The sequence below is a fragment of the Curcuma longa genome, chromosome 3 (genome assembly GCF_044706935.1).
Source record: "Curcuma longa cultivar G26 ecotype Majalengka, Jawa Barat chromosome 3, ITB_CL_G26_1.1, whole genome shotgun sequence".
In the NCBI taxonomy this organism is placed as follows: Eukaryota; Viridiplantae; Streptophyta; class Magnoliopsida; order Zingiberales; family Zingiberaceae; genus Curcuma; species Curcuma longa.
In genome coordinates, this window is record NC_133863.1 from 19,173,434 (window position 1) to 19,186,112 (window position 12,679).

General features: G+C 39.1%; 1 protein-coding gene across 1 annotated transcript; it reads right to left on the reverse strand.

Moving 5' to 3' along the window:
- Window positions 1-9,875: 9,875 nt before the first annotated feature.
- LOC141823834 (uncharacterized) lies at window positions 9,876-11,422 on the reverse strand. Its single transcript, XM_074711054.1, has 5 exons — window positions 11,354-11,422; window positions 11,018-11,256; window positions 10,726-10,944; window positions 10,554-10,646; window positions 9,876-10,298 (listed from the first exon to the last, which is right to left on the reverse strand). Exons 1-5 carry the CDS (start codon window positions 11,418-11,420, stop codon window positions 9,876-9,878), a joined length of 1,041 nt encoding a protein of 346 aa, XP_074567155.1. The 5' UTR covers window positions 11,421-11,422.
- Between the last annotated feature and the right edge of the window lie 1,257 nt (window positions 11,423-12,679).

A 12,679-nucleotide genomic window follows, 5' to 3' on the forward strand; every position in this document is an offset into this window, starting at 1 on the left:
ACACTAGATCAACCTTTTGTGTCATTCGACACAACTTGGTACCCACCAAATATTGGAATACCGTAGCTCCGGGTTACACTTTGAACTCCAGTATCCAATACGATCAGCAAGCACAGCTGTTGATCCAAATCCAGGATAAGTTATTCCACATCCGGCTCTATGGTTATCCTTCCCTAGATCCAGATCTTCTATTAGGAAAGAACTTCCTCTTACAATTTCATTCGGTTATGCAAACCAAACAAAGTCTCACCTTTGTTACGCCTTGTCTGCATTCCGTACGTTGTGCGCGCCTTCTAACAGCATACGCACATCATGATGTTCGTTTTCAAGCGAAACGTGGTTCTTTGGTCTACTATTCCCACGCTACTGAAAACGACACCTCACAATATCAGGCTCTTTTCGAGCAAGCAAAACGAACTTTCACAGAAGACCCATTAGCCTTCTGGGAACGTGATAAAGCTTTTGCTAAACTCAACCCAATCGACCCGACTAAAATCATTAGGGTACGACCAATGAGGTATACAGCAGAAGATAGAGAAGAATTCGCCAAGCAGATATCTGATCTTCTCAAACAACGACTTATACGACCCAGTATAAGCCCACATTCCTCACCAGCTTTCCTGGTTAGGAATCACGCAGAACAAAAGAGAGGAAAAGCCCGAATGGTCATCAACTATAAGGCTTTAAATGATAATACCAAATTTGATGGTTATTATCTTCCTCACAAAGACGAGCTTATCAAATTCAAGAATATTTAGCAAAGTGGATTGCAAGTCAGGATTCTGGCAGATAATGCTAGAAGAACCCTCAAAAGCCTGGACTGCTTTTAGTTGTCCTCAAGGCCACTACGAATGGAATGTGATGCCGTTTGGATTAAAAAACGCACCACAAATATTCCAACGACGAATGGATAATATCTTCAAAGAAGATCGATAATTCGTTCTCGTCTACATAGATGATATCCTTGTCCATTCCAAAACCGAAGATGATCACTTAAGACATCTTCAGACACTAATCAAAAAATGCCAAAAACACGGCATAGGACTAAGTGAAAAGAAGAGCCAGTTTGGCCGAACCTTTTTAGGATTACAAATTGATCACGGAAGAATCATTCTACAAGAACATGTAGTCTCCAAAATAATATCACAAATACATATCAGTGATATTAAAAGCTTGCAGAGGTTTTTAGGATGCTTAAATTATATAAATCCATTCATAAAGAACCTTGCAGAATTAAGACAGCCTCTCCAGAGGAAGCTGAAAAAGGGTGTTACCTGGACATGGTCCGAAGAAGACCAACAGAGAATATCAAAGAGAAAAGCTATCTGTAAAACATTGCCAGATCTTACTCTACCAACAGATGGTGAACCACTAGTCATCGAATCAGATGCTAGCGAAGAAGCATGGGAGCCGTGCTTAAGGTAAAACGAGATCCTGAAGAGGTATGCCGGTATACATCTGGAACCTTTTCTAAGTCTCCGCAAAATTACCACATAAATGAAAAAGAGCTCTTAGCCGCCATAGATCAATTTAAAATTTATCTGATTCATTGTCAGAACAGATAATCAAACAGCTATCTCTTTTATAAGAGGAAGCATAACAGATTTGCTGCCTAACAAACAGCGAATCCGATGGCAAACATGGTTCTCCCATTACCAGTTCGACGTTGAACATATCTCAGGTAAAAGAACTATCTTGCTGATACTCTATCTCGAATCAATGCAGATGGAGAATAACACTGCTGAACAGCTAATGGCAGAAGTAGTACGTGTTACTATAGTACACGAATACTACGCAGACCTTCTCGACAAGGTTAAAGATTCCATGAAGGAAACTGATAATCTTTTAAAAAGGTTAGAGTTGCACTTATGCTCTCTACCTTATGAGGAAGCAGAGTCTTCCAGCACAGGGACTAATCGCCCTGAAAAACGATTAGCTACTCCTGTTCAAACGGTAACAGGTAAAGAGTTATCAAATCCGTTTAAGGCTGAGGCTTTGCCAAAAAGCCTAAAGAAGGTGAATAGATCCACCAAGAAAGATCTATCTAGTCCGCAGCAAACGGCTCGCGGTAAAGACATATCAAATCCGTTGACAGCTGATCACTTGCTAAAAGTGAACAAGGATAAATCCTCTAAACAAAACTGGTACGAAGAAACCGTAGCAGAAGACGCAGTTTCAGACATCTGTTACTCAGTCTCCAGAATCCCTCAAAGTCATGCATACCTACAGCATATGACTGAAGAAGGAAAAAATTATGGGGTCGCCTATCCAGGATGCCCGGTTCACCAATACTTCTCAACTGGTTATCTAAAAATGCTATATCTTTCAGCATATGGACCAGAGGTAGAACTTCTACCACAAGAAGTAACCAAAGCGTGATGCAGTGACTTACTTAAAAACTTGGAAACTTGTTTTGAAAATAACCAGCACTGAAACTGAAGGGACACATCCAGTTATTGGATTAATCTCTATCCATCCCGCATCGGGAATTTACTACCCCTTGTGGACAAAACTCAGTCCCGAGCGAAGGGATCAAACTGAAGATTTAATCAAACAAATCCATCTGCTAAAAGGACTAAATACAGATATTTGTTTATAATCTCAGTACACAGTTCTTTATTTATGCCAAAAGCAAAAAAGGAACTGATAAATGGCATGGTATTAGATTAAACCAAGCCAGAAAGAAATATGCTGCCCCGCCACAGCAAAGGCATTTTGTTTAATGTCTAAAAGAAGCGGGGCCATTCACCTTTGCGATTGGTGCCAGTACCACAAAATTGCTGAGCTAGTAACTAAGGCAGAAAAAGACAAGCTAAAGCAGCTGGTGGAAGAAATCGTCAGCAATGACGAACCAACTTCAATAATTGAAGAAAGACGCAAGCAATGACGTCAAAGCTCCAATCATAGAGTTCTTAGCGTAAGCAATGATGTAAGCAAAAGATTCTTCCTTGTTCTATACAAGGATAACTTTGCTAGTCAGGAAGGTAGAGCTTGTATACCATTTAGAAATGATATTCCTTCGAGCATCTTCACTTTCTTTGCCTAAGATGTGGAAGCACATCGCCGAGCTATAACCATTTGACTAATTGACCGAAGAAGTACCGCAAAGGGCCCAATAAAAGGGAAGCTCCCCATACTATAATAAATTGCTGAAGATTAAGAGTATACTGATCAACAAGGGGTAAGTCGAAGACCAACATTCTTTGTTCGTCTCCTTGGCCTACTTTCTCTATACATTTCGAACGAGAATCCAGCCTCATGGGTTCTTCCCTGAATGGGTCTGAAAAGCGCTTTTCTCTATGCTCAAGTTCGCTTCAGAGGTTCCACTGTAAAGTCAAAGTAGCGGTGAAAGCCTTAATGGAATATTGTATTGTATTAGTAGAGGCTTTTCCCCGTTTGGAAACGAAACCAGTTTTCCGGGGTTTTTTGGGTAAACCGGGGCGGAAAAGCCCAGTTGTGAAACCCGTACGTTGTCACTTTCTTTCCCTTCCTATTTGAGAGATTAAAATCTTCTTAATGGTTATTGGCTCGAAATCTCTTAAGAGAAGAAAGAGAGCTTTAAAGGTTCTCTTGTCTGATTGTTTGCCTTTCTCCTGGCTGGTTAGGAGAAGACTACTCTTCGTGCTATACCTGCCATAACCAGACCTTTTTGACGTACCCTACCTATTGCTTCTATATGAATACCTCTCCGCATTCTGGTTACAGGGCTTCCTTTCAGGGAATCTCAGATCATTGAATCGACGATTCTACCCCTGCCATCGATATATGATTCCGAACCGGGGTCAAAAAGTAGGCCAGCTAGGCCAGCCAAATGAATGAAGGAAGTTCTTGGGTCCTAACATACCAAAGCTGCACCATTTAAAAAGCGGGGTAAAAAACTTCTCTCACTCTTGTGGGTGAGCCCTCTCGCGCAGCAGCCAAAAGGCTCTCCAGCCCCCTCTTCTTGTTCTCTTTAGCCCTACTCTGCAAAAGGTCAGACCCCCCTCATTATCCTCATCTCAACCCCGAAGACTTGGCGCCCTGGGAAAAAGCTTTATGTCTTGAGGTGCTGAAACACATTCTAGCATTTTCACTCCTTCTTTCGTGCAAGACTGCCTCTTGTATCGTTCTTTTCTCTCTTGTTAGGAAGAGCTCTCCCAGGAGTGATCCCTCATCAATCGACTCAGAAAGAGGTCGTATCAAACTTCGCCCTTCTCTCAAACACGTCGTTATCACTCGTTCCCCCCCTCTCATCCGTATTTAGCCCCCTCTCAGTGGATAAAGAAAATTCCGAAGAAAGAGTCCTCCGACTAGGCAGGCTACCCCTTCTCTTCTGGCACAAAAAGAAAATCAGTGGCCCCTAGGGTGGCCGGATCCGGGTCAAGGCGAGAAGACGACCGCTTGGAGAAAAAGAGAGTAATCAAGGTTTGATCCAACAGAGGTTAGAATCCTAACCTCGGAAGATTCTCCACACAACGTCCGAGAAGGAGAAAGGAATACAGCAGAAGATTCCGAGGTTCAAACTGGGTTCTGGTAAAAATTTATTTTCCGCAGTTTTATTTATACTTAGAACTAAATAATTAAAATCGTAATAATTTAGAATCGGCGATCCTGTGGATCGATCGACTTAGTCTTCTTTGAAGACCTTGTCGATTGATCCGGGCGGGATAAAATTTTTATCCTGTGGGGTTCTATGCTTCTCGGAGCAGATAGAACTCGGAACATGGGACGAAGGTCCAGAACGCCAACAACCACTCACGGTTCGCTCTCTACTGTGCGGAAGGAACGTCGGCCACCAATAACCAGAGCTGGCCACTCTCAGTTATCTCCTGCAGCCGACGGGGAGAAGGAGGGTATCACGTTCGCAACCACGTCGACAAAGCCTCCTACGAGTTGTCGGCGATCGTCGATCGGACTCCAGCTGCCAATGCTCTGCGGCTGATCGAAAGGAAGAAGGAGAAGTCGTCGCGACGGTCGGAGCTCGATGGCGGCGTCGCGACGAAGAAGAATTGGGGAGAAGAGGAAACCTAAATCGCGAGCTCCCACCTTCGGTAATCGATTCGTGCTTTTGATCTCATCACTGAATCGACGAGATTGTGATTTGAACCGGACCATTTTGCAGAACCGAAGCATTGAACCGGGTTTCTTTGCAATTTGGGCCGGCTTCATGTGGGTTGAATGCAAGTTTAATTGGGCTAAGATAATGGGCTGGGCTTGTGGAATTAAAAAGGGATAAAGCTGATTAAAATTGATTTTGAGCCCAATTTAAAACTTGATTGAACCATTTTGATGATGAGTTGAACCCAATCTGAGCCAAGTTGATTTTTCTTCCAATTTGAACCTTCAAATATGATTATCTTCATCTCCTCTTCTCCTCTTTTCCTTCGATTCTCCTCATCCCGGCGTCACTCGAGCTGCTGAATCCACATGTGGGTTCAATGATCCTCAAGAACTTCAATTTTGGTCTCTGGTATGGTATCCTTGCAACCTAGATGCTGCTCCGCCCGAAGAAACACTCTTCGGACAGAAACAGAGCATTGGCGCAGGGCTGTGAGTTGGCAAAACTGGATTCCGAGCTCCTTCCTTGCTCCGATTAGCTTTCTGATGCTTTAGGAATGGTTGGCGAACCTTAGAGAACTCCTCTATTGGCTTCAACCTTCGGATTGCTCAACCAATGGTCGGAGCACGAAGAAACCGGGTTGGCGCCGCCGGAAGAACCCCCGCCAATGAGCCTCCTCCAGCTGCCGGATTTCACCCAAGGAACCGGATTCGAACTCCCCGTTGATCAAGGATGGCAATGGAGTTGATTTGGGAGGATGAGGGCGCGCCTACACGTACGTCGCGCGGCAGAGCTTTCTTCTCGCGGGGACGAAGCACAGTGCGGCGGCACTGTTCATCCCGAAAACTATAGCTTTTATACTTTGATTAATTGATTAATCTCAGCCGTCCGATCTTGATCTGATGGCCAGGACTGATCTAGGGCTTTAGGGCAGCTTAAGGCTTCCAAAAAATTGTGAAATTTTGATCAGGCTCGATCTAAGTCATGTCCTCCGTGTTGGCTCAATCAATTTGGCAAATTTGACTCGATTTGACCGCGGTTGTGCTCGAGTTGGGTCCGATTTAGCCCTAAAATCAATAAAAATCAAATTAATACCAAAAATTCACCATTAAATCATAAAAATTATATCAAGCCTCAAATCATGCAATATAGGACAATTAAAGAGAAACCTGTCCATTTTATAATTTATTTTAATGTAAAAGCCCAAAATTGAATCAGTTTAAATCATAAAAACCCTAAGTCATCAATGATCCATTGCAACGGAAGCAATTTCAATTGCAATGCCATGCAAATTGCAACACCATGCAATTTAATTGCAATTAAAAATTGCAACCGAACCATGCATTGCAATGGAAGCAATTGTAATGGAAGCAATTTGCAATGGAAGCAATTGCAATTGCAACACCATGCAAATTGCAACATGTAAGCAATGCAATTGAAAATGCTTTCTCAACATGCAACTCTATGCAAATTGCAACGTGTAAACAATTGCAAATTTCTTCTTCCAATTGCTTCATGCAACGTGTAAACAATTGCAAATTTCTTCTTCCAATTGCTTCATGCAACGTGTAAACAATTGCAAATTTCTTCTTCCAATTGCTTCATGCAACGTACTTTATCAAATGCTTCATGCAAATGGTTAGCCGCCACCATGTGACATGCAAACGGAAGCTTACTTCCATACCCGTGCAATTGATCGCCGCCGGCCACAGGTGTTAGAGGAGAGGAGAGAAACCCTGATCTTCTAAAAACTCTCTTGCAAGCCCTCCTTTATATAGCTAATCTATCATGGAAATTTAAGAAAGATTCTAATAAATTTTCTTATCCAGATTTAGTTAGAAAAAATCTAATAAAATCTTTAAGAAAAATTTATTAGAAACAATCTAATAAACTTATCTTATATAGATTTATTTAGAAATAAATCTCTTAATAAGATTTTATTAGAAAGAATCTAACAATCTTATCTTATCCAGATTAATTTAGAAATAAATATTTTAATAAGATTTTATCTAATAAAATCCAACGGATAAGATTAATTTTGTTCTTATCTTTAACAAAATCTTTTTAATTATATCTCGCTAATATTTAACGAGATTCCATAATTAATATTTTGTTGATTTAACAAAATTAATTTACAAAATTTTATAATAAAATTTTGTACGAGAAGAGACGAAATTTCTTAGCGAAAATTCTTATAAAATATTTCTTTCTTATCTGAATTTTTCCCGAAAAAATTCCAAATAAAATTCCAGAAATTTTCTTTTATAAATAGAATTTCCTTATCCGAAATTTGTCACAGAATTCTTCCGGAGGTTTTCCAAGGTCTTCTGAGGTCTTCAAGAATTCTTCCGAAGGTCTCCAAGTGGTTTTCAAGAATTCTTCCGAAAGTCTCCAAGAATTCTTCCTTGGGTGGATTTGAGGATTTCCAGAAGCTACAATAGGGACCTCGAGGAGGAATTGGTTTTGGCCTCCCGATGGGCTTAAGCTTCCACTACAAGAATACAGGTATTTAGCGACGATATTTTTTCGTCGCTAACTTGAAATTTTCGTCGCTAACATATCTTGGCGATGAAAAAATTTCGTCGCTAAAGTCGTCGCTATAAGCTTGTCGCAAATTAATATTAGCGACGAATTATCTATATTTCGTCGCTAACATTAGCAACGAAATCATAATCGTCCCTAATTCAACAAATTTCGTCGCTATATTTAGCGACGAATTATCTAAATTTTGTTGCTAATGTTCATACGATTAGCAACGAGTTTTAAAAATATCGTCGCCTAAAATATTAAGAATTAGCGACGAATTTAGGAATTTCGTCGCTAACACTCGGATTGGCTGAACGATACTATTTCAAGTGTTAGCGACGAATTAGGCCATTTCGTTGCTAACATATTTCGGGTGTTAGCGGCGAAATAGGGCATTTTCGTCGCTAACTCTCGGATTTTCTGAACGAAATCATTTCGAGTGTTAGCGACGAATTCGGAACTTTCGTCGCTAAACATACACTTAGCGACGAATTTTTAATGAAATCGTCGCTAAGTTAGCGACGAAATTAGCGAATTTCGTCGCTAACTTTCGGTTTTCTTGTGCCCAGCCCGCTTATTTTTTCTCTGATATCCTGCTGAAATACAATCAAAACACACTCAAACAATCAAAACACACTCAAATGACGCTCAATCCATAACAATATATACTCAAAACACACTCAATCCATAACAATATATCCAATACATTCAAAACACACTCAAACCATAACAAGTTCACTCAAAATACAATCAGTGCAGTAATTCAAGTGCAGAACCAATTCAAGTGCAGTAATTATATTACAATACAGTAATTAGTTCAAATACAGTTTTGGCCCAGGTGGCCTAATCATGGTAGGTGAAACAGAACTGAAGAGGTAAGAGCCCAGAAAATGCTGTATACCTGAAAAGAGAACAACCAATAATTAGCTCAAAACAAAACAAACTGTTCAACCAAGTATCCTGCTCAAAACAAAACAAAACAAACTGTTCAAAACAAAACAGAACTGAAGAGGTATCTTGCTGAAAATGCTTTATGAATTTTGATGGGTTGTTCAACCAAAACAAACTGTTCCATTGATGTTCTCCTTTAATAAACTCTCAAACTTTAATAAACTCTCAAACTACAAAAATAGTTATCACACTTTAATAAACATTTCATTCTAAAAATACCTCTCTAGATTAGCAAAAACATGCATGCAAGTAGAAATTAGTGAAACCTCTTTAAAGGACCTCACCCTTAGGGAAATAGCTCTTTGATAAAACCTATGGATTCGATACCATGTAGAAATTAGTGAAACCTCTTTAAAGGAGCTTTCACTTAATAAACCAAGTAATTATTTTCTTGTCAATTTGGTAAATAGTATCATAATAGATGGCACTAGGGACCTTCTCAAAATCCATAATAGATGGCACTAGTAACAGATCAATGGAGGAGGAGGCCGAAGACTATCTTGCTGAACTTATGGATCGGTCCATGCTTCAGTTGGTTGATAGAAATGCTAGTGGGAGGATGAAAGCTTTCAGAATGCATGACGTTGTAAGAGAGGTAACACTAGCAATATCTAGAAAGGCAAAATTTTGCATGATTCTTGATAGTCCACAATCAGTTTTGGCAATATCTAGAAAGCTTTTCATCTCATTGACTAAGATGAGTAACCTTCGTAACTTACGCTTAAGCTTATCCTCGGCCGATACAAGTGAAGGGCTCAACTTTGAAATGTTAAATAATTCTCCACCTCCTCTACTTCAGAAGTTGGAATTGCTTGGGAGATTATTTGAAGGAAAAATGCCTAGGATGATTTGTTCCTGTGCAGAACTCACACATGTGTCTCTGTTGATCTCACGGCTAATCGAAGATCCACTTCCTTCATTCGGCCAATTGCCTAAACTAGTGGAGTTCTCTTTGACATATGAAGCATATGAGGGGAAAAAACTGCACTTTAAAACCGGTTGGTTCCTTAATCTTAAGCTGCTTGACTTGCAGGGATTGAAGAATTTAAAGGACATTGTGATAGAGGAAGGTGCCATGATAAATCTGCGTAAACTTGTTATCCTGGATTTTGAGAAGGTCCCTAGTGGCATAGAATTTCTCACCCATCTCCAAATATGGTTACAAGAGACTATGCAGACAACCTAAGTATGTGCTATTGGTGCATGATAATTAACATGAGTTCCATTAGATAACTACTGATTACTACAAATAGAATATGTGTTAGAACATGGAAACAAACTTATATAATTCTCTCTCTCTCTATATATATATATAGTAGGAAACTCAGATGATGGTTAAGATTTAACTTACCGTCACAACCTAAGGTGCAGGGGGAGGTGGAGCTGAAGAAGAATCATGGATTAAAGATTGTAGCGCTCCAGGTGCCAACTGATTAAGAATTTGTTCAAATATATCTTGTCTGGATCTCATTGCTTGCAACTGATCTTGGGTGCTTGCTAACTGATCCTGAGTGGTTGCTAATTGAAGTCGGGTGGTCGCTAACTCTGCTTCAGTGCCTTCGAGCCTTTCACGCAGTGCTGTATTAGTGGCTCTAGATGAGGAGGTGGCATCTGAAGAAGTGGACCTAACTGGCTTTGGCCCACTGCCAAGTCCTCTAATATAGCCCGAGCGTGTACCGAGGACTCGATCACAAACTGTATCCGCAATTTGTACTGCATCGATGTCATTTCCTGAAGATTCTTGTGTCTGAACATATTCATCACGCAGTCTAACCATATCATCCTAAGAATAACAAATATGTTAAAATATATATAAAATTCATTCTACATTATTAATAACAAATTTAGTAAATTATAAATAACTTACGTATGCAGTTGCGGCCCTCTCCCCAACCCACCCTTTTGACGTGCTGTAATGAGTTTCATTAAAGACGGTAATCCGATCTTTTCGCTGTGACTGATCGATCTGAAAAAAATTAATGTGTTAATATTGTAATTCATACATTATATATACGATAGTTATACAATTTATACTTACACCGTCATAACTGTATTGAATAAATGATTTAGAGCCTCCCCGATGATTAAATGGAAGTTTTGCCCGATTTTCAACATTTTTTGCAGATCGTGCCTATCATACAAAAATTCATATGAATAATATAATGCAAAGACAACAAAACAGGTACATTAGAATAAGTTACCTGAAATGCCTCTGACTCAAACAAATCACACAGATAGTGCCAATCAGCTTCTATCTCACAAAACTCAGTTGGCATATGTTGCCGCCGCTCGATAGGAGGAAGGTGCAATAGCTTTTTATAATGGGTATGCATTTTACTTCGATTATCTCTATATCTTGCGCTCATTAATCTGTCCGTCTCCTTTCTAACAGACGATGGACCCTCCTCAAAACTAATATCAAAAGCAGCCTGAAAAAATAAATAATATAAATTTGGCATGTGATTAATAATCAAAATGTAATTATAAATTATTAGTACTTACTGATAATCGATCATATATCATATTCTTCCTATCAGCGGGGATATGCTTCCAACTCTTAATTTGTAACGGAGCAAACTTCTTTATTGAAACACCCAACTCAGTCATAAATGCAGCTGCATTGGGGCCAATCGGATGGCCATCGCTCTTACGGAAAGTAATGGGTAATCTACCCCGCTCCTCGATCTGGCGTCGCAGCCGATCAGAATGTGTACCACGTGTCTCCCTACGTAACGGTCGGCCTGTAGGTGCAAAAGAATTAAGAATTAACAAATGAATTACTTTAACAAATAACAAAGTAAATAAACCTTTTGTAATTTAAATACAACAAAAACTAACCAGAAGGAGAACTATCATCATCTGGTGTAGGCACGACCGGTAGATGCTCAATCCTCTTAGGTGGCATGACTGTAACATATGCATCATATATAAATGAACAAGTAATGAAACAATATCTTATGGAAATGAAATAAAAACAGATCAAATATATAAAGCATACCATGTAAATAAATATTAATCACTATCATCATCTGTAGAAGATAAATGATCATCTGCATCACTATCAACTTCAGTATCAATATCCTCATCGTTAAGAATACTTTGAGCATCCATAAATAATTCCACTTGTGCATTTGACATATCTAAATGTTGATGCTCAACATCTAATCTACAAAGATGGGATATCTCTAAGTCTTCACCAACAATTGAACTTGAACTTGCCTCATTAGATGAAATATCTTGGTTAACATCAGTATCTAAATTATTTTCAATTTCTTCAAATGCTTCATCAACTTCAGTTACCTCGTATATTTCTCGATGTTGAACCTTTTGCACTACCTTCCAATGGCCTCCACGCTTTATATCATTTAAATAATAAACTTGTCTTGCTTGGTTGGCTAAAATAAATGGGTCATCAGTGTACCATGTTTTAGAAGTGTCAATACATAAGAAGCCAAACTCTTCAACCATTGATTTTTTTTTTGGATTACATTGGAACCAGTCACACCAGAATAATTGTACTTTATACTTGAAAGAGTAAAATAGTTGAACAACATCCTTCAACACTCCAAAAAAATCCAAATTGTCACCATCATCAGATGATGGTACGCTAACCCCACTATTCTGAGTAGTTCTGCGAGAATCACGTGATCTTGTATGGTATCGAATACCATTTACAATGCAAGCATCATATAGTTGAACTTCAACATCAGGTCCCAAAGCTAAATAGTACAACTCATGTGTGATCTCTGAATTTGTTGAATTCTTTAAAGTTATCATTCTATCTCTAAACCACTGTGGAAAATCTCTCTCATGGTATTGTAGAAGTTGATTTGAAGGAACTTTATGTGATAGAAGTTGAAGATGCTCGCTGCATAAATGGTTAAATTACAATTTAGTGACGATTTAGAAAAAAAATAATAATAGAATGTAAAAACTTACTTCCGATATGGATCAACTTCTTTACAATTGTTGAGAATACTGGTTGCCAAAGACTCTTGCTTGTTGTGAGAAAACACTTAAATTACATATTACTGGTTGAACATCTTTATTTCGTTCTGGTCTGGTAAATCTTGTCTCAATTTGACTCATATATAAAGAACTAAAAGTCAATGCCTCATTTACAATATACCCCTCTGCAATAGATCCTTCAGGTCTTGCTTTATT

Coding starts and splice junctions, on each gene's coding strand:
- LOC141823834 (XM_074711054.1), bottom strand. CDS start 11,420: ATGCCACCTAAGAGGATTGAGCATCTACCGGTCGTGCCTACACCAGAT. Junction 10,945..11,017: donor TGATATATGATCGATTATCA/GTAAGTACTAAT, acceptor TTATTTTTTCAG/GCTGCTTTTGATATTAGTTT. Junction 10,647..10,725: donor GTGATTTGTTTGAGTCAGAG/GCATTTCAGGTA, acceptor TTTGTATGATAG/GCACGATCTGCAAAAAATGT.